At 35.8% G+C, this 22,270-nt stretch overlaps 1 protein-coding gene across 2 annotated transcripts; it reads right to left on the bottom strand.

The window, feature by feature from the left end:
* Window positions 1-1,679: 1,679 nt before the first annotated feature.
* On the bottom strand, window positions 1,680-20,375 carry dzip1 (DAZ interacting zinc finger protein 1). 2 transcript variants are annotated; one of them, XM_059327972.1, is made up of 19 exons: window positions 19,909-20,172; window positions 19,432-19,660; window positions 17,653-18,225; window positions 15,185-15,269; window positions 14,520-14,635; window positions 13,660-13,818; window positions 13,455-13,586; window positions 12,378-12,440; window positions 11,456-11,584; window positions 10,112-10,160; window positions 9,972-10,022; window positions 9,783-9,842; window positions 8,645-8,820; window positions 7,539-7,740; window positions 6,294-6,528; window positions 4,646-4,992; window positions 3,371-3,495; window positions 3,094-3,256; window positions 1,680-2,026 (listed from the first exon to the last, which is right to left on the bottom strand). In XM_059327972.1, the coding sequence occupies exons 2-19, from the start codon at window positions 19,432-19,434 to the stop codon at window positions 1,917-1,919; spliced, it is 2,778 nt and encodes a 925-aa protein (XP_059183955.1). In that variant the 5' UTR covers window positions 19,435-19,660; window positions 19,909-20,172; the 3' UTR covers window positions 1,680-1,916. The 2 variants fall into 2 exon arrangements, with proteins under 2 accessions (XP_059183955.1, XP_059183956.1); XM_059327973.1 differs by lacking the exons at window positions 9,783-9,842; window positions 19,909-20,172 and adding an exon at window positions 20,192-20,375.
* Window positions 20,376-22,270: the final 1,895 nt, after the last annotated feature.

The raw sequence follows: 22,270 nt of genomic DNA, 5'->3' as shown, positions 1-22,270 counted from the left end.
AAAACGTAGAATTTCTGATCAAATAAATTCTTTTTTTAATTGGAATAAAATTTAATGTATATATAATTACTTCTCAGAATGCCAACTAGTGTCACAAACAGTTGATTAAAAATAATTATAAATCACCCCTATTATGAAATACAGCCAAAAATGAGCAAATAAATGTTTATTATTGCTATATATTTTTGTAGAATATAACAAAATAACAGTTAAATTACATAAATCCTATAAAAAGTTGAATTTCTCATCAAAACAAATGTTTTTTTTAATTGGAATAAAATGTAAATTACTTCTCAAAATGCCCACAAGTGTCACAGTTAATCAAAAAAAATAAAAATAAATCACCTTTATTATGAAATACAGTAAAAAATGACCAAATAAATGTTTGATTTTTGCAGAATATAACAAAATAACAGTTAAATTATATAAATCATATAAGAAGTAGAATTTCTGATCAAACAAATTCTTTTTTTTTAATTGAAATAAAAAAATATTTATATATAAACGCTTTTCCAAATAACCACAAGTGTCACAAATGCTGGAAAATTAATATTTTTATTTAAATGAATATTGAATATTTGTCACGTGATGATTTTAGTTGATAGAGGTGCAGGTTATTCATTATTTTTTTATTTTTCAACCATTTATAATTTTTAACCTGCAGACATAATAAGAAGTTTAATCTAAAATAACTTGACTAAAGTCTAATAAAGTTGTTTTAATATTTGTGTTTGAAGAATGAAAGAAAGAACTTGATGACTGAGAAATCTTTTATTGGTCGTATAAATATTTTCTATACAAAAATCACATCTCATCGCTTCACATCGTTATAAAATTTGATGTACAAAATTTTACACAAGCTACATACAGCACTTTATCTGGAGTGTTGGTTATATTTTACTACATATATATCAAAACAAAAAACAAATAAAGGAGTGTAAATAAAGATGAAGAGTTGGCACGAGGCAGAAAATAAAAGTTTATCTCTAACTGAGTTATTATATCCTCTATTTCTATAAAAACATCTGAAAACAAAACCCAGTTGGTAATATTGCTTCCATATTCATAAATTTGCAAAAAAAAAGTACATATTTGCAAGAAGAAACTCACAAATTTACAAGAAACAAAAGTACAAATTTGCAATTAAAAAATGTACAAATTTGCAAGAAGTATCTCGCAAATTTATAAGATTTTTCTTGCAAATTTGTAAAAAAATGTATTGCAAGTTTGTTTTTTGCAAATTTATGAGATATTTTTCTAGTAAATTTCTGAGAATTTTCTTGCAAAGAAAATGCACAAATTTGGAATAAAAAAACTTGCAAATTTGCAAGAAGAAACTCATAAATTTACCAGAAAAAATGTAGAAATTTGCAAGAAAAAAACTCACAAATTTACAAGAAATATCTCATAAATTTGGAAGAAACAAACATACAAACTTGCAATAAAAATATGTACAAATTTGCAAGAAGAAATTCGCAAATTTGAAAATTTTCTTGCAAATTTCTACATTTTTTATTGCAAACCTTTATGTTTGTTTCTTGCAAATTTATTTGATTTTTCTTGCAAATTTGTAAAAAAATGTATTGCAAATTTGCACGTTTTTTTTGCAAATTTATGAGATATTTCTTGTAAATTTATGAGATTTTTCTTGCAAATTTGTAAGAAAAAAAATGCAAATTTGCAAGAAGAAACTCAGAAATTTGCCAGGAAAAAACATAGAAATTTGCAAGAAATAAACAAATCAATTTGGAAGAAGAAACTCACAAAATTGCAAGAAAAAAACTCACAAATCTCCACATACCAGCAGTATTAATGTCTCCTTGGCGAGGATGTGAGGAGTCGTGTGAGATGGTCGAGGTGTTTCGTGTTGTTTTGTATCGTTTTGTATCGTTTTGTCTCGTGATCACCTTTTATTTTCAGCGTTTATTATATTTGTTGCTGCCGTCGTCCGAGTCGCTGATGTCGCTGAGAGAACACAAGCTGCTCTTCAGAGTACTTCCTGTTCCTGATCCAGCTTCAGTCAGACCTGCAGAGACCAGACACAACAGGTAAAAACTATAAATGATTATGTTTTTTAATTTTAGCAGAGGGAGGGGGCAAATGTGTGAGAAAAAAACCTGATAAATTAAACTCACATAAATCTGCAGGAAAAAACTCACAAATTTGCAAGAAGAAACATAAGCATTTGCAAGACAAAGAAATAAACAAATTTATGGAAAAAAACCTGTCATATTTACCAGAAAAAACTAACGGATTTCCAGGAAAACCCCCCAGAAATATACCAGAAAAACATTACAAATTTGCAAGAAAAAAAACCTACAAATTTGCAAGACGAAACTCACAAATTTATGCAGAAAAGAAAATGTACAAATTTGGACAAATAAACTACCTGAAATAAACCAGAAATGAAATTAAGAATCTTACAAAATGCTTATTTTATGTGAATGTGACTCTCTAGTTCTAAAAGGGGGGGAAATGGGTGAATTGTACCCTCAATGATTAATATGTATTATATGCTGACAACCCAATAAAGATATGTATGAAAAAAAATAAAGCACAAAAAAAATGTACAAATTTGCATGAAAAAACGTACAAAATTGCAAGAACGTAGATCACAAATTTGCAAGAAAAAAACTCACAAATTACCAGATTTTTTTTTTTCAAATATGCAAGAAAAAAAACAAGAAGAAACTCACAAATTTATGCAAAAAAAAGAAATACCAGAAAAAAACAACGTACAAATTCACGAGAGGAGCATACAAACTTGCAATAAAAATTTGCAAGAAGAAACTCGCAAATTTGAACATTTTCTTGCAAATTTGTACATTTTTTATTGCAAACCTTTATGTTTGTTTCTTGCAAATTTATTAGATTTTTCTTGCAAATTTGTAAAAAATGTATAGCAAATTTGCACGTTTGTTTCTTGCAAATTTATGAGATATTTCTTGCAAATTTGTAAGAAAAAATGCAAATTTGTAATATGTTGTGGTTCTTTACAGAGAGGAACTATGAGATGATGAGGGACTTGTGGACTGACTAGTTTGTGGACTGGGTGACTTGGTGACTGGGTGACTGGTGGACTGGTGGACTGACCTGATCTGGGTCCTTTCCCAGTAGACGTCCCCCAGACGCTGGTACTGGGAGACTCCAGACTTTTCCTCAGGGGGGCGGAGCTCTGAGCCGGTTTAGACTTCACCTCCTGTTTATCCTCTAAGGAGGAAACCAGCCAATCACTGCTCTCCTCCAGGTCCGTGTACTACACACACACACACACACACACACACACACACACACACACACACATTATTCAGACATGTCCCAGCCAGCTGAGCCCCTTTAGCACCTCCTGGTCTCCTCCTGGCCTCCTCACCGTGAGCTCCTGGACGGGGTCGCTCCTCCTCTGCGGCAGCACGCTGACGCCTCCTGCTGGTTTCTTTATCGATCGCTCTGCTAACTGCTTCTCCATCTTTCTGGCCAGGTCGTTGATTTTATTCTCTAGAAAAAACAAAAAAAAAAAAGAGCTTTAAAGTCCTCATTCAACACAGGCACATTTATATCCTCACAACAAGCAGATAAATATGATTAAATATGAATATTACTGAGCTCCAACAGACATCTGGAGGAAAATATATTTATTTTAATGATTTAAAGAATAAATAAGAAGTGGGAATTCCAAAATAAAATGTATCTTAAAGATGAGGATATTAAAATAATACAAATTTACCTGAAAAGAACTCACAAATTAGCAAAAAAAACCCTCACGAATTTGCAACATTTTTTTTAATTGTGAGAAAAAAAATACTCAAAAATTAACCATAAAAAACTCACAGATTGCAAGAAAAAATTTCACAAATTTACCAGAAAAAATCTCACAAATTGTGAGAAACAAACTCACGAATTTGCAACAAATTTTTTTAATTGTGAGAAAAAAATACTCAAAAATTTACCATAAAAAAACTCACAGATTACAAGAAAAAAACTCACAAATTTGCAAAAAAAAACCCAAACAAATTTACTAGAAAATTGCGAGAAACAAACTCACGAATTTGCAACATTTTTTTAATTATGAGAAAAAAATACTAAAAAAATGTACCATAAAAAACTCACAGATTGCAAGAAAAAAAATTCACAAATTTGCATAAAAGAACTCACAAATTTGTAAGAAAAAACTCACAAATTGCGAGAAACAAACTCACGAATTTGCAAGAAAAAACTCACAAATTGCGAGAAACAAACTCACGAATTTGCAACAAAATTTTTTTTAATTGTGAGAAAAAAATACTCAAAAATTTACCATAAAAAACACAGATTGCAAGAAAAAAATTCAAAAAATTTGCATAAAAAAACTCACAAATTTGCAAGAAAAAAAATTCACAAATTTGCATAAAAAAACTCACAAATTTGCAAGAAAAAACTCACAAATTGGGAGAAAAAAACCCACATTTGAAAGAAGAAACTCACAAATTCATGGGGGAAAAAACATATTATCACTTTGCATAATTGATATTGAAGCAACTGATCAATGAATAGTTATTAGATCCCTATAAAAACACATTAAAACAGTTTCTGTTGTTAAATATTATGAAAGTGAACAAACATCTGGACTCTAGAACTGATTCTAATAGAACCCGTTTGGAGAACCCACCTTTGCCGTAGTTCCTCTTCTCCAGGTTCCCGTTCTGGTCTCTGAAGCTCTTCAGGTTCTTGGGGTTGATCTCCTGCAGCTCGCTGACCTCCGACCACTCCTCCTCCTCCTCCTCCTCCTCCTCCTCCTCTTCGTCACTCTCCATCCTGGAGGTTCTGACCTGCTGCTGGTTGGAGCTCCGGACCGGAGTCTGCCTCACCAGGACCGGACTGGTCTTACTGGGTCTGATGTGGACCTGGTTCACTCTGTTCTGGGGGGATTTCCCTCTCTGGAGCTTCTGAGGCTCCTCTTCCTCCTCAGAGTCGGAGTCTTCCTCAGATTCTTCGTCTGAGCTGAAAGGAGGAGTCCTGGAGGAGAAACAGAACCACAGAGAGAGTTTTACTCATCACACAACATTTTCTTTTCTTTATAAGTATCAAAATAACCAAAAAAAGACAAAAAATAACAAAAAAAGACACAAAATGACCAAAAAAAGACACAAAATTACAAAAAAAAAAGGAACAAAATGACCAAAAAAGACACAAATGAGTGAAAAAACACTAAATTACTAAAAAAGACACAACATTGTTAAAAAAAAGACACAAAATGACCAAAAAAGACACAAATGAGTGAAAAAACACTAAATTACTAAAAAAGACACAAAATTATTTAAAAAAAAGACACAAAATGACAAAAAAAAGACAAAAAATTACACAAAATTACAAAAAAAGGAACAAAATGACCAAAAAAGACACAAATGAGTGAAAAAACACTAAATTACTAAAAAAGACACAAAATTATAAAAAAAAAAGACACAAAATTACAAAAAAAAGACACAAAATGACCAAAAAAGACACAAATGAGTGAAAAAACACTAAATTACTAAAAAAGACACAAAATTATTTTAAAAAAAGACACAAAATTACCAAAAAAAGTAATTAAAGGGACCTTCCACACACAACACAGTAAAGTGCCATTTATATAAAACTCACATTAAACTTTCATATCAAGGTGGGGGCCACAAAATATCGTCACGAGGGCCGCAATTGGCCCGCAGGCCGCCAGTTTGAGACCCATGCTATAGAATAATAAATATGCAAGCAATCTATATTTTTTATGATTTTTTCCTACTATCCAGCTGTCTGTTGCACCAAACGTTTGATTGTTAAAATTACTGAAAAAAAAAAAAGTTTGCAAGACAAAAATAAGAAAAAAATACGAAAAAAAAAAAAAAACTCACAAATTTATGGCAAAAAAACTCACAAATGTGCAAGAAAAAAAATGTAGAAATTTAATAAGATGCAATCTGTTGACTGTCTGACTCTGTCTGGTGCAGACCAAGACGGTCTCCATGGCAACCGCTGTGTTATCGCCATGACATTCCTGATTCAAACTGAGACACGGACTGATTGGGATCCTACACATTTACACATACACAACTCACAAGTTGGGAGAAAAAAAACTCACAAATTTACCAGAAAAAAAAGAGTCTGTGTGTATTAACAGTTACATGTTTTTTTTTTTAACTTTTTGTTAATTAACTAAGTAGTTTAATATGTAGTTTATGTCAGATATTCTGGCTCCATCCTGCAGAAACTGAATCATCCAGTCAGACGTTAGTAGAAAACTACAATTAAGTGTTTAATTAAATGAATAGTTTTGTCTTTACTTGGCTGTGAAGCTCCTCAGACCGGTCCTGGTGCTGGTGTTGGTGTTGGGGGTGGAGGTCTTGGTGTTGGGGGTGGAGGTCTTGGTGTTGGGGGTGGAGGTCCTGGGTTGGCTGCTGGTGCTGGTCTTGGTTCTGGGTGCTGGCTGGGGGGTCTTGGACTGTTTGGCTGCAGGTCCAGACTGAGCCTGGGGGGCTCTGGAGGGCAGGCTGCTGGAGCGGGGCCGGATCTGCAGCACTGAGACACAAACAAACAAACGTTGTGAGCACTCAGGCAAAACACAACTTGCAAGGAAAAAACTCAACAAATTTGCAAAAAAAACCCTCAGAAATAGGAGAAAAAAAGTCCCAAATTGTGAGAAACCCCCCCCACATGTTTGCAAAAAACCCTCATAAATTTACAAGAAAAAAACTCACAAATTGCGACAAAAAAAACTCACAAATTTGCACAAAAACCCTTACAAATTTGTGAGAACAAGCTCACAAATTTGCTAGAAAGAAATCAAACATATACCAGAAAAAAAACTCACAAATTTGCAAGAAAAAACTCACAAATTTGCAAGAAAAAACTCACAAATTTGCAAGAAAAAACTCACAAATTGTGAGAAAAAAACTCACAAATCTACCAGAAGAAAAGTACAAATTGCGATATAAAAACCTACAAATTGCGATAAAAAACCTCACAAATTGTGAGAAAAAAACCTCACAAATAGGAGCAAAAAGTCCAAAATTGCGAGAAAACCCCCCCACAAGTTTGCAAAAAACCCTCATAAATTTACAAGAAAAAAACTCACAAATTGCGACAAAAAAAACTCACAAATTTGCACAAATACCCTTACAAATTTGCAAGAAACAACTCACAAATTGAGAGAAAAAACCTCACAAATTTACCAGAAGAAAAGTACAAATTGCGATATAAAAACCTACAAATTGCGATAAAAAAAACTCACAACTTTGCAAGAAGACTAACTATTGTTTGTCCTCAGTGTGTTTCAGCCTTTTTCTGCAGGAGCTGAGCTGGAAATACCAAGAGACAATAAAAATACACAATCTGGACAAAAGTCATGAGAAATGCATGAAGACATGAAGGTTGTAAAGCAGCTAAAAGGCGTCCAGCTGCCCTGAGGGTGAGGTCATCTTAAAGATCAGCTGGATAAACCAATCACAGGACAGTATTATCTGCTCTGTTAGTCACTGGAGAGGACTAAACCAGCTGATCTCATGATAAGAGGCTTGTTGGTGACTCACCCTGGACTGATCTGGACCTGGTCTGGGACTCAGGAGCCGGCTCGCTGCCCCTCCTGGTCCCGCTGACCTTCTGCTCCACGGAGCTGATGATCTCCTGGCGGTGGGTCCAGTAGTCGGCCATCGTCCTGGCCGTGTTCTCTCTCCTGGCCTGGACCTTCGCCAGCAGGGAGGACAGCTCTCGGTCCTTCAGACCCACCTGGTCCTGAGGAGAACCACCACAATCAGACCAGAGCAGGAGGAGCAAAAGGATCTGTCAGTAGTCTGTAGGCACCTAATGATCCTCTGTTGGGCCCTGCTGGAGAAACTCACTAATATGCAAGGAAAACTCACAATTTTGCATGAAAAAAACTTGCAAATTTGCAAGAAAAAAAAATCACAAATTTGCAATAAAAAGACACAAATCTGCAAGAAAAAACACAATTTTGCAAGAAAAAACCTCACAAATCTGCAAGAAAAAAAACCATAGAAATTTGCAAGAAAAAAAACTCACAAATTGGCAAAAAAAAATATATGAATTTGCAAGAAAAAAACTCACAAATCTGCAAGAAAAAACCCACACAATTTTTCAAGAAAAAAACTCACAAATTTGCAAAAAAAAAACAAACCAATTTGCAAGAAAAAAACTCACAAATCTGCAGGGAAAAAAAACACAATTTTGCAAGAAAAAACTCACACATTTGCAGGAAAAAACATCACAAATGTGCAAGAGGAAACTCAAAAATCTGCAAAAAACGTAGAAATTTGCAAAAGTCATTTCTTAAGCTGTGTTATTTTTGACCTTATTGTGTGTGAATCAGTCTGTGAGCTGCATAAATCTGTGCAGGAAACCTGGCTGCTTCTCTCAGTTTGATCTGATACTTTAGTTAGATATTTGTGCTGTTTCTAGCCATGACATGCCCACTTTATGCACTTTATCAGAAGCTGTTTGCTGCAGAACCCATGCAGAGTTTCTGCTGCAGTAAATGTGTTATTGTGTCCTCTTGTGTGTGAGTCTTTGTGCGTCCTGGGGACCCTAAACAGTCTGAGAGCTGCAGAAATCAGGTCTGTAAGGAGTGTAAAGGATTCTTGCAGAAAGAGTTTTGCTCCTCTGGTGTTCCTCTACTCACAGCTTTGACTCCGAGGTTCTCCAGCTTGTCGAGGACCGCCTGCTCCAGATCTGGTCTCATCTCCTTCTTGATGTTGGGGTTCCTCCTCAGAGCGCTGGGGGTCGTCCTCTGTTTCTTCTCCGGGACCGGCTCGGGTTTCTTCTCCGGGACCGGCCTCCTCTCAGAGCTGCTGGAGTCTGGAAAACACAGCTCACCTCATCAGACGTTTAGTGGTAACCAGGCAGCAGAAACAGGCAGCAGAGACGGACGGACAGACAGACAGCAGCATGCAGCAGTCACACAAAGCTCCATGCTGATTCAGTCAGCTGATGGAACAGGCAGCCAGAGGACAGATGGATGGACGAGCAGCAGCCAGACAACGCTCCTCATTTATCAAACCAGCGCACGACAGAAAGTGAGCTAAAAGTCAAAATAAAAAATAAAATAAAAAAATACTTTGTCTTATTTATTAATTATTATTATTAATATTATTATTTTATTTATTAATTTATTATTATTATTTAGTAATTTATAATTTTTTATATTTTTAATTTTATTTATTATTAATAATTTGTTTTATTATTATTTATCAATGTATTATTTTTTTATATTTTTATTTTTGATTTATTATTAATCATTTGTTTATATTATTATTTATTAATTCTTTTTAAAATTACTATTATTTTGTGTTATTATGATTTATTTTCAATTATGTATAATTATTTTTTTATCTTTATTATTTATTATTAATTATGTATTATTATTTTTTGTTTATTATTAGTAGTATTTATGATTATTATTTCTTACTATTATTATTATTTTATCAGCATTTATTATTAATATTATTATTATTTATTTATCTATTTTTTCAATGGGTACAATCTTACATTTTTTTTTTTTATTATTTTCTCGTAAATTTATGATTTTTTATTTCTCGTCAGCCTCTCCCTGAACTTTACATTATTTGTTATCATTGTCATTTTATATAATTATAACTGCAAAAAAAAAAAAAAAAAGAATAAAATAAACTAAAATAAAATGAATGTTTGATAAACGAGGAGCTGAGAGCTTCTGTTTATTGATGATCGACTGATTGATTGACAGACTGACTGATGCTCCATGCAGACGCCATGCTGTGCTCCTTCAGCGCCTCCTTTACCTTTGTCCTCCTCTGACAGCTCCTGGATAGGATCCAGCCTAAGAGCAGAGACTGGCTCCTCTAATGTGGACAGCACATGAGGTCAGAGGTCACAGAGAGGCAGGTTAAATAAAGAGGAGGGGGGGGTGCAGGAGGAAACAGCTGATGGTGCTCAGCCTCTCATTCATCACTCATTCAGCTCATTCTTACCGATTATTACTCTCTTTGCTTTGGGCTCCGGAGCTGCAGGACTCACAATCACTGAATAAAACAGAAAATAAACATTAAAAATGAATATTAAGATGATAGAAACTGTCCTGATGGAGGAGAAGCTGAAGGAAACCTCGTACCTGGTACTTCCACGATCTTAGTGGGAGGATTTGAAGAAATATTCCTGATCTGAAAGTTGGAAAAAATTAAACTTGTTACAGCTCAAACATAAAAAACACAATGCTATCTGCTTATATATATGTCTGTCATTTCTTTGGCACCAGACAAGTGGAACAAACACACAATGATCATAAAAAGACTGAAATTACTTGTTTGTCTTTTTTTGTTCTTTTTCTATGTATTTTTAGGTCATTTTGTGGTAATTATTTTGTCATTTTGTGTCCTTTTATGGTCATTTTGTGTCTTATTTGGGTAATTTTGTGTCTTTTTGGGTTATTGTGTATCTTTTTTGGTCATTTTGTGTCTTTTATGGTCATTTTGGCACCAGGTAAGCCAAACGAGTAGAACAAAGGAACGAGTATTTTCTATTTTCTGACAGATTTTTCTCTCTTTCTGCACTCTAGCGATGATGTCATCACTCTAGCCTCTCCATAGGCCAGACATTGTCATTTTGTCTTTTTGTGGTCATTGTGTGTCTTTTTTTGTTTTTTTTCTATGTATTTTTAGGTCATTTTGTGTCTATTTTGATAATTTTGTGGTAATTATTTTGTCATTTTGTGTCCTTTTATGGTCGTTTTGTGTCTTATTTGGGTAATTTTGTGTCTTTTTTGGTTATTGTGTATCTTTTTTGGTCGTTTCGTGTCTTTTTTTGGTCATTTTGGCACCAGGTAAGCCAAACGAGTAGAACAAAGGAACAAGTATTTTCTATTTTATGACAGATAGGGTTACATAGGGGGGATTTTTTTGCGTGTTTTTGCAGAATAATTTGAAAAACGTTTGTCGAAATCCTTAGAAAAGTCACAGCACACTCGTCATGGCCGAGACGGTCGATTTGATACCTTTTTAGTGTGTGTGAGACCAAAACTCTGGGAGGAGTAGTTGAAGAAACAGAAGAATAAAATCTAGGAATAATAGTATAAAGTGTTCTCTTCCAAGCACCCTCAATAAATGACTGACTTCCTTATTAAAACACTGAGTTTATAAACAGTTTCTGGGAGCTTTAGTATTAAACTGCTCATGTTTCTCTGATTAATAACCAGGAGGAGAAGTGGAACTAGTCCAGGAAAAGCCTCAACATCCTGTCTGTCCAGTATCATCATCTCTCAATACAATAATACACTCAATCTGAGCCTCAACACCAAATACAGCAAATACAGCAAATACACACAAATCCAGACAAATCCAGGACATCCTGAACAAGCTGCTGCTGCTCGCCTCACTTCCTGTCTGACATGATCCCACTGGACGGGGTGAGAGTTATTGTGTGTGTGTGTGTGTGTGTGTGTGTGTGTGTGTGTGTGTACCTGCTCCCTCTGCTCCCTGATGGTTTTCTCCTTCTCCTGCAGCCTCCTGCTCAGCTCCGTCTGCAGCTTCTGTCCGTTCTGCTGCTGCTCCGACACCGACGCCTGCATCCTGCTCAGCTCGTCCAGCAGCTGGAACAATAATAATAATAATAATAATAATAATAATAATAATAATAATAATAATAATAATAATAATAATAATAATAATACATGCATCCTGCTCAGCTCGTCCAGCAGCTGCAACAACAATAATAATAATAATAATAATAATAATAATACATGCATCCTGCTCAGCTCGTCCAGCAGCTGCAACAATAATAATAATAATAATAACAATAATAATAATAATAATAATAATAACAACAATAATAATAATAATAATAATAATAATAATAATACATGCATCCTGCTCAGCTCGTCCAGCAGCTGCAACAACAATAATAATAATAATAATAATAATAATAATAATACATGCATCCTGCTCAGCTCGTCCAGCAGCTGCAACAATAATAATAATAATAATAATAATAATAATAATAATAATACATGCATCCTGCTCAGCTCGTCCAGCAGCTGCAACAATAATAATAATAATAATAATAATACATGCATCCTGCTCAGCTCGTCCAGCAGCTGCAACAATAATAATAATAATAATAATAATAATAATACATGCATCCTGCTCAGCTCGTCCAGCAGCTGCAACAATAATAATAATAATAATAATAATAATAATAATAATAATAATACATGCATCCTGCTCAGCTCGTCCAGCAGCTGCAACAATAATAATAATAATAATAATAATAATAATAATAATAATACATGCATCCTGCTCAGCTCGTCCAGCAGCTGCAACCAATAATAATAATAATAATAATAATACTAAAACTTCTACATGCATGATAAGAATAAAGCCCACCTGGTTCTTCTCAGACTCGTGTTGGGCCTTTAGGTCCTGCAGCCTGGACTCCCACTTTTTATCCTGAAAGATGATTTTTGGATTAAAAACAACCTCGTTCACATCTTTTATTTTAATAAACACCTCCCTCTACACCTGCAGTTGTCAGAGTGAGGGGCGCCCCCTACTGGTGGGGAACAGAGACGTGACAGGAGGGGCGCCAAATGGGAAGAAGAGGCTTAGAGAGAATGAAAACACAGTATAAAAATAGAATATATATATCCACTGGGTTTTCTCAAGTCAACGCTGTATTAATGCAGTAATTCATGCAAAAGGAGGCCCAACTCTTTTGGTAATTTATGTATTTCCTTGGTATTTGATGTCTCATTTTGGTCATTTTATGTATTTTCTTGGTTATGCTGTGTCTCTTTTGGCAATTTTGTGTCTTTTTTTGGTCATTTTGTGTCTTTTTTTTTGTCATTTTGTGTCTTTTTTTGGGTCATTTTGTGTCTTTTTTTGGCCATTTTACATCCTTTTTTTGTTATTTTATGTATTTCCTTGATATTTTGTGTCACTTTTGGCAATTTTGTGTCTTTTTTTGGTCATTTTGTGTGGTTTTTTTTTGTCATTTTGGGTCATTTTGTGTCTTTTTTTGGTCATTTTACATCCTTTTTTGTTATTTTATGTATTTCCTTGATATTTTGTGTCACTTTTGGTCATTTTGTGTCTTTTTTTTTTTTGGTCATTTTTGTGTCTTTTTGGTCATTTTATGTATTTTCTTGGTAACAAAGGACGATAAACTCATTTACACTCAGTCAATTATAAGATGCTTTCATTTTCCAGCAGGAACTGGTGGCTGCGTCTGTGTTCCTCAATAAACTGGAATATTTTAATGTGCAGCCACTAATGCAGGGATAAAGATCAGATGTTCACTAGTTCACCTGTCTAACCACATGCATTGCTCGTCTATTTTCTCTGTTAATAGATTATAAACCTCCTCCTCCTCCTCCTCTCCTCCTCCTCCTCCTCCTCCTCCTCCTCCTCCTCCTCCTCCTCCTCCTCCTCTCCTCTCCTCTCCTCCTCTCCTCCTCCTCCTACCTGTCTCTTGAGCTGCGTCTCCAGCTTGTGCAGCGCTGCAGTCTGCATCTCTCTGTAGTTGTCTACGTCTCTCTCGGGTTCAGGCTGGACGGAGGGTTTCTCCTGCTTGGCCGTCTGGTTCTGGTTGGCTTCCTGAGAATAAAAACACATTAAATATTATAATAAAGTCCCCCTGATGATGCTAATAAAGCCTGCTCCTCCTTACGTTGAGGGCCTGGATGTTCCTGCTGTAGAGGAACTCCATCTCCCTCCTCATGCCGTCTCTGCTGTCCTCGATCTTTCTGTCCATGCGAGCCGTCTCCTCGCTCTTGAAGCGCTCCAGTTCTCTCAGCAGATCTCTGTACATCGACTGCTGCTCCTTCTCCTGCAGGAGCAACACAAAAACCAGACAATATAGAAACACTAACCACCTGCAGAGAAGGTCCATTATCAGGGCTAGACATCCAGCATTTTATTATTGGTTATTTAGGATGGAAGCTCAAAAATAAATAAATAAATAAATCTGCCATTAAATATGTCTATCAGGAGACATGGAGGTGGTGCCAGGTTCTAAGTATCTCGGTGTATACCTGATAATAAGTTGGACTGGTCCCTAAACTCTGACACTTTACCCTGGTGGGTCTGCACCAGCTCTTTTTAGGTCATTTTACGTCTTTTTTGTCATTTAATATCTTTTTTTAGTAATTTTATGTCTTTTTTTTAGTCATTTTTATGTCTTTTTTTGGGTAATTTTACGTCTTTTTTTGGTCATTTTATGTTTGTTTTTTTTTGGTCATTTTATGTCTTTTTTTGGGTAATTTTATGGGGGGGTTTTTTGTTGCTAATTTTAAGACTTTTTAAGTCATTTTATGTCTTTTCTGTCATTTAATATCTTTTTTCGTCTTTCTTTGGTCATTTTATGTATTTTTTTGTAATTTTAGGTCTTTATTTGGTAATTTCATGTATTTTTTTGGTCATTTTAAGACTTTTTTGGTCATTTTATGCCTTTTTTTGTCATTTAATATCTTTTTAGGTCATTTTATGTCTTTTTTCTGTTTCCTCCTGCAGTGTTTTTCTGTTTGGTACCTGAGCAGCTTTGAGCTGCAGGTCCTGCTGCTGCTGGACGATCTGCTCCTTCAGACGGCTGATCTCCATTCTGAGGACGTCCATCTGAGACTTCTTCTCACTGTCTGAACGAACCTCTGGAGGAGGAAACAACAAGAAAACAACAATGAAACAACAAGAAAACAACACCGTGTTCATACTTGCAGCCAAAAGGACTTTGGATAGCGACCTTTATAGGACATTTTGTGTCTTTTTTCACATTTTATGGAAATTCCGTAACTTAAAAAAAAAAAAAAAAGAAGTGCAAATTTTACTGTAATTTTGTGCCTTTTTTGGTCATTTTGTCTTTTTTGGTCATTTTGTGTCATTTCTTTGACAATTTTGTGTCAATTTTTTTGAATTTTTTTGTATTTTTTCACCTTTTATAGAAATGATGTGTCTTTTTACCTCTTTTTGGGTCTTTTTTGACAATTTTGTGTCATTTTCTTATAATTTTGTTTCTTTTTTGTTCATTTTGTGTCATTTTTATTCATTTTGTGTCATTTTCCACCTTTGGTAATTTTTTTTTGTCATTTTGTGGGTTTTTTTTTGTCATTTTGTGACTCTAATTACTAGCAGTAGTACAATAAGCAGTTCAACCTATACTAGATGTTTCTACAACCTCAGTAAACTGTGTTTCTACTCACCCAGGTCGTACTCGTCGGGGTGGCGGCGCTGCATGTGGTTCTGCAGAAACGAGTTGTTGAGGAAGGATTTATCACAATGAGGACACTGGAAGAAACAAACAAACAAACAGCAGCTGTTATTATTTATTATTATTTAGGGCGTTAATCTCTATCTGACTCAGTCTGTCAGCAGCAAACAGGTGGAAATAATCCAACAAAAATGATGTTCTTTTAGTGCAAAACTCTTCATTTTACTCTGATAGAAGATAAATCTTCACATTTAAGGCAACAGAAAGAAAAATGATTTTATTATTATTTATTATTAGAGTCTCTAAGAGGAGTCGGGTTGGTTTGGTGACTGATTATTGGAGTGTTTCCACGGAGACAGATAGCGTGAATGAAGCTGATCTGATCCTGTTGCAGGCGTCACACACACACACACACACACACACACACACACACACACACACACACACACACACACACACACACACACAGATCACACGCTACATTTAACCCTGCCGCCGCTCATCGTGCTGTGACTTCATCGCTGTCACTGATATCTCATAGAACCATACGGGAGACAGACACAGAGAGTCTGTGTGTGTGTGTGTGTGTGTGTGTGTGTGTGGTTAAACTAACTTAATAACTACAGACAGTGTGTTTGTCTGTCTGAGAGGCTGAACTAAAGGTTAGAATAACTGAGACGATCAGGCTGAAATTAGATTAACACTGGAACTGAAAGACTCTCTGTCTCTCTGTGTGTGTGTGTGTGTGTGTGTGTGTGTCATAGGAGTTTAATTTAAGAGCTGATATCTGACATTGTCATGATTTTATTGATCATGATTTTGGTTAATATCAAGAAATAATGTGTGTGTCTGTTCATGTGTGTGTGTATTTGTATGTACATGTGTGTATGTGTGTACGCGTGTGTGTACGCGTGTGTGTATATGTGTACATGTGTGTTTATGTGTACGTGTGTGTACTTGTGTGTGTGTGTCTGTACGTGTACATGTTAACATGTGTGTGTATCTAAATGTGAATGTACGTTTGTGTGTGTGTGTGAGTGTGTGTGTCTCTGTACATGTGTGTGTGTGTGTGTGTGTGTGTAACAGGTATAATTGTGGTGTAATAGCAAGCAACAAATGTTAAACTGTCCACACACACACACACACACAGACTTTCTATCAATTATTGAGCTGCTCTGTTAGCTGAGCTGCTACACACACACACACACACACACACACACACACACACACACACACACTCACACACCTAGCAACCACACGCCGTCCTGACACACACTCTGTCCGTTGCCGTGGAAACTGCTTGTCTGGGTCAGCAGCAGAGGGAGGTTAGTGATTGGTCTAAAAATAACCTGATGAACAGATGCAGGTTATTTACAGGGACACGTGTGTGTGTGTGTGTGTGTGTGTGTGTGTGTGTGTGTGTGTGTGAGGGGGAGGGGAGGGGGGGTCAGTCAGATTGATTACAGCTCTTTTGTCGCCTGTTTCTAAGTGGATTAAATCATCTAATTGCCACCAAAACGCACCATCTGTCTCCAGATAAACCTTTAAAACCACAACACAGACAGAAATATTATATATTATATTATCAGCTGATATTAGTCTGTATTGGTGTTTATACTGTCTGATATCTGAACTATTTTTAAACAATATACAGTCATGGAAAAATAGACCATTGTTTTCCTCTATTTCTTGCTCCTGTTTAATTTAAGAGCTGATATCTAGACATTTAACATGGTTTTATTAATAATAACCAAAATCATTATGAATAAAACCATGTTCAATGTCTAGATATCAGCTCTTAAATTAAACTCTTTTTTTGTTGTTATCATTATATTTGTCCAAACAAATGAGTCTTTAGTTGAACCAGACATTTAAAATGAACAAGAAATAAGAGAAAACAAGATGTTTTAATACCTTTTTTCATGACTGTATATTAGGTCAATTTGTTTCTATTTCAATAATTTTGTGTCATTTTTTGGTCATTTTTGCATCTATTTTTGGTCATTTTGTGTCTTTTTTAATTATTTTTACATCTACAGTCATGGAAAAATTCTAGATAATAACCAAAATCATTATCAATAAAACCATGGAAAATGTCTAGTGGTAAAATGACTAAAAAAGAAGTAAAATGGCCCAAAAAAGACGTAAAAAAATAATGATTTTCCCCTTTAAAATCAGTATCAACTCCGGCCTTTAAAACCACACATCGGTCGGGTTTTACTCATAATAAATCCTATTATAATCACACCAAAACGAGGAAACACCGGCAGGTTTTCTGGTGGATTTTAGACGTTCTGGCTCTGATTCTTTTCTCTGCACAAAGCGAACGGCTGTGAATAGCTGCTGAACAATGAGTGAGAGGCCCTGAAGAGGAGGAGGAGGAGGAGGAGGAGGAGGAGGAGCATATGTGCCTAGAATGAGTAATGGGCCCCCGTAGAGAGCGTTTAGGCCCTTTGGTACCTTGTGGCTGTGGATCCTGGGGGCCAACAGGCTCTGCTGGCTCCGGATCACCTTCCTCCTGGTCTTCAGCTCGGCCGTCAGCGTCTTCACCTTCTCCTCCTGCTTCCCGTGCTCCTCCAGGAGGTGCTGGCGCTGGGCGGCGGCGGCGGCCAGCCTCTCCTCGGCGGCCCTGACGTTGAGGCTGAGCACCTCCTGGCAGTGCAGGAGCCACTCCACGCTGAGCTGGGCCAGGCGGAGCAGCTTGACCAGCGCCGGGTCCACGGGCGCCTGGCAGCGCGGGCAGCGCTCGCCGTCCAGGCTGCAGAACGTCACGCCGCTGATGTGCTCCTGCAGCGCGTCCACGTCCAGCTGGCTCACCACCAGCTCCACGTCCACCGCGCTGAGGCGCCGCCAGTCCACGCTCTCACGCCGCGCACGGAACTTGAAGGGGAGGAGGACGGCGGCGGCGGCGGAGGAGGAGGCGCTGCTGGACGGAGTCATGGCGGCACACGGGGAGCCCAGCAGGAGGGAGGGGGTCCCTGCAGACGACGGGGGCTCGCCAGATAACGGGTAGTACGCTCCGGCGTGGAAAGGCTGCGAGAAAAAAATAAAAAAACACCATGAGTCATCCTCATTCACTCGTATGGGATCAGAGACAGCTGCTGCTGCTGCTGCTGCTTTGGGCTTTTGTGTCTTTTTTTAGATCTTTTATACATCTACAGTCATGGAAACATGCTTGATTATAAATAAAATTATTATAAAGAAGACCATGGAAATGTCTAGGGGTCAAATGACCACAAACATTGTGTGAAATTACTAAAAAAAAATGTGTAAAATGACCAAACAAAGATGTGAAAAAACGTAAAAAAGATGCAACATGATAAAAATAGAGGTAAAATGACTAAACAAATGCATGAAATTACTAAAAAAATGTGTAAAATGACAAAAAAAAGGTACAAAAATGACAAAAAAAGACACAAAATTACAGATGCAAAAATGACACTAAATGACAAAAAATAGATGTAAAATGACTAAAAATTACACAAAATGACAAAAAAGGTACAAAGTGACCAAAAAGGTGTGAAATTACTAAAAAAAATGGTAAAAGGTACAAAATGACAAAAAAGGCATAAAATTACCAAACAAAAACATAAAATGACTAAAAATAGGCGTAAATTGACCAAACAAAGACGTAAAATGACAGAAAAGATGTAAAATTACCCAAAAAAAGGCATAAATTACACTAAAACAAGACAAATTGGCCACAAAAAAGAGAAAATGACCAAAAACAGATGTAAAAATGACAAAAAAAGACACAAAATTACAAAAAAAATGAGTTATATGACAAAAAAAAATTGTGAAATGACTAAAAAAAAGCATAAAATGACAGAAAAAGGTACAAAATGACAAAAAGAGGCGTAAAATGACAAAGAAAGGTGTAAAACGACCATACAAAGCTGCAAAACGACTACAAATAGGCGTAAATTGTCCAAACAAAGGCGTAAAATGACAAAAAAGGCGTAAAATGACAAAACAGGCATACATTACACTAAAAAAAGGACAAATTGGCCACAAAAAAGACACAAATTGACCCAAAAAATGCGTTAAATGACCAAACAAATACGTAAAACAACTAAGAAAAGGCGTAAATTTACCAATAAAAAATGAATTTCCCCTTAAAAATCGGTCTCAGTGTTAAACCCCTCATCGGTCGGTTCTCCTCTAATAAATGTGATTATAATGAGACGGAGCGGAGCGGCTCCTGGTCGCTGCTCCTCCTCCTCCTCCTCCTCCTCTTACCATCCCGGACCCCGGACGGTTCACACGGATCCGGGTCCTGGTCCCTCCATCCCGGACTGTTTTCAGGAGGATCCCCGGCCTGGTTGGTGTGTTTCAGACTGGTTCCGGACTGGTTCCGGACTGGTTCCTGGTTCCTCCGCGGTGGTTCCTGGTTCTCTGCAGCGGGACTCAGCGCGAGCTAGGCGGCGTGGCGGATCCCGCTGCTGCCATGGAGACGGAGACAGCGTCCCTGGGGACACAATGTTGTGAAAACACGTCCTGATAAAGACACAGCAACCAGCCATGGGTCCCCGCAGGGAGACAATGTGAGTCCTGTGAGGACTTCATGTCTCACCTGCAGATATCACCAGATTTTACTGTTGCTATGGAGATAATCTGCCTCTAAAACAATCATTTATGTCTCACCTGCAGATATGAGCAGATTTTACTGTTGCTATGGAGATAATCTGCCTCTAAAACAACCGTTTCATGTCTCACCTGCAGAAATGAGCAGATTTTACTGTTGCTATGGAGATAATCTGCCTCTAAAACAACCTTTCATGTCTCCGGCAGCAGCGCGCGGGTCTGGACGTGTCCTCCCTGCTCAACGTTTAAATAACAGCAGCTCGTGCCTCCTAACGGCTAACTAACGGGGCTTTTTAACAACAACGTGTCGGTAAAAACGTTAAAAACCGCAGTTTAAACGTGTCTTTTCCTCCACTAACAGGTATTAAATGGTTAATAAAGGTTTAGTTGTGCAGGTTTTGGTAGTTTAACTCACCGTGTAGTTTGTTTTTAACTCTCAGCAGAGAGGAGAAGTTTATAAAGAGGACCCGGACTCTCTGGAGGTCTCAGGGATCCACATTCCTGAAGCGCTGCTCACCAAAATAAGAGCACCGGCAAGTTACCGGAAAGAAGGATGCGAACATCCGGTACGCTCCTTCACAGAAAAAGGCTGAAGAACAATATTGAAATATTTTATTTTTTTATTTTTTATTTTTTATACAGTTCCTGCTCTATAAGAAGCATGTAAATAAAATAGACTTTTTTTCAACAGTGTGCTATACCAAATATACAAACAACGATATAATATATAATTTAATTATTAAATTATAATGTTTTTACACTATCCATTTATTTTTAAAAAATCTTTATTCTATTTCATTAGTCATTATTATTTTTTAAATATCTTAATCTGTTTTTACCCTGTACTTCTGAATTCCCCCCACGGGCCTCAATAAAGGAATATCTCATCTTAATAATGTAATATCAAATATGAAATACAAAGTCTTAAATAAATAGATATGTACAAATAGATACAAATACTACTGCAAAAGCTACAAAATTCTGACAAAGTTTAGTCTCATCTAATCAGAATCAGAATTTTCTGTGGTGTACTGATGAAAAATACCAAATATAAATATAGATTAAGGAAACAAGTACTCTCAATAAAAAAAAACCTAGCAGAAAGTCAACATACAAACAATATCTTAAAAAAGAATTTATATATATATATATATATATATATATATATATATATATGTTTGTACATGTATCTATTTACTTCAAATGTATTCTATAGTTCATATTTTTATTTGTATGTGTCTGTATTTACTCAAGACTTGTTTCATTTTAGAATTTATAGTGTTGTATATGTAGTGTAATGGTTTTAAAAACATTTTTACTTATTTATATTTATATTCTCTTTCTTTTAAAGTAATTCCCCCCAGGGCTCAATGAAGTATTTCTGCTTCATTAATGAATATTTCCTTTAGTAAAAGATCAATATATAGCGATGAAAATGCAAGTTTATCAGCCGAATAGAAAAAAAAATCTACTATTTTGAAAATAGGAAGAAAACTCCGATTTAGACCTAATGAATGAACCTTTATTTTGACGGGAGAGCTCCTGATTTCCGGTGTTATTGTTGTGGTTTGACTATGAGGAGAGCAGGAGGAGCAGGAGGAGGGGGAGGGGAGCAGCTGGTCTCTGAACCCGGAGACTGAAAACAGGGAGAAGAGAGAAACTCTCCGTTATAACCGGTTATAACCACAATAACTCTAGTTTAAACCGTTAAAAAAAGAGAGAAAAGGGTTAAATACTGGAGTTATAATAAATAATATTTAAAGGATGAAAGAGGAGGTTTAGAAAACTTTGACACGTTGAGGAGGAGATCTGGTTTAATGTCAGAGCGCCCCCTGCTGGAGGACATTTATTATTAAACTTATAGATATCATCATGAAACTTCACGTTTGTTATTTACATTAAAATAATATTTTTTTTGCATTACAAGTTTTCTGTTTGATGTGCAAATGAAGGTGTGAACTCCATAAATATGCACTAATTTGCAGAAACAGCTCCGGTAAAAAAATAAAAATAATAAAAAAAAGCAAAATAATGCGTTCTGCTGGTTTTACTATTTACAGGTTTGCGTTTCAGTAAAATTAACGTTTTTCTTTCCTTCTATAATTTGACTGAAAAACATTTCTGTCAAATTTTAAATTCAAATTTGGACATTTAGAGCATTTATTGGCCGGAAATGACAACAAATGGTCAAAATAACAAGAAAATATGCAGAATAATGCAAAGAAAACATGTTCATATTCATTTTTAAACAACACAACATTAATATTTTAACTTAGGAAGAGTTCAATATTATCAAGCAATTTATAGATAAATATATAAATTATTTTAATGATTTAAATTCATATATAGAAGTTGATTTATATTTTAAATAATAATTATAAATATAAATAACAGTCAAATTAGTATTTAATATTAATTCTTTCATATTTTTAAATGAATTACACTCATATACAAGTGTATATAACTGTATTATTATAATTTTTTGGTATATTTT

This window comes from Centropristis striata, chromosome 24 (assembly GCF_030273125.1).
Source record: "Centropristis striata isolate RG_2023a ecotype Rhode Island chromosome 24, C.striata_1.0, whole genome shotgun sequence".
Lineage (NCBI taxonomy): Eukaryota > Metazoa > Chordata > Actinopteri > Perciformes > Serranidae > Centropristis > Centropristis striata.
Note: the sequence above shows the minus strand (reverse complement) of the source record. Positions and strands in the feature narration are given on the sequence as shown.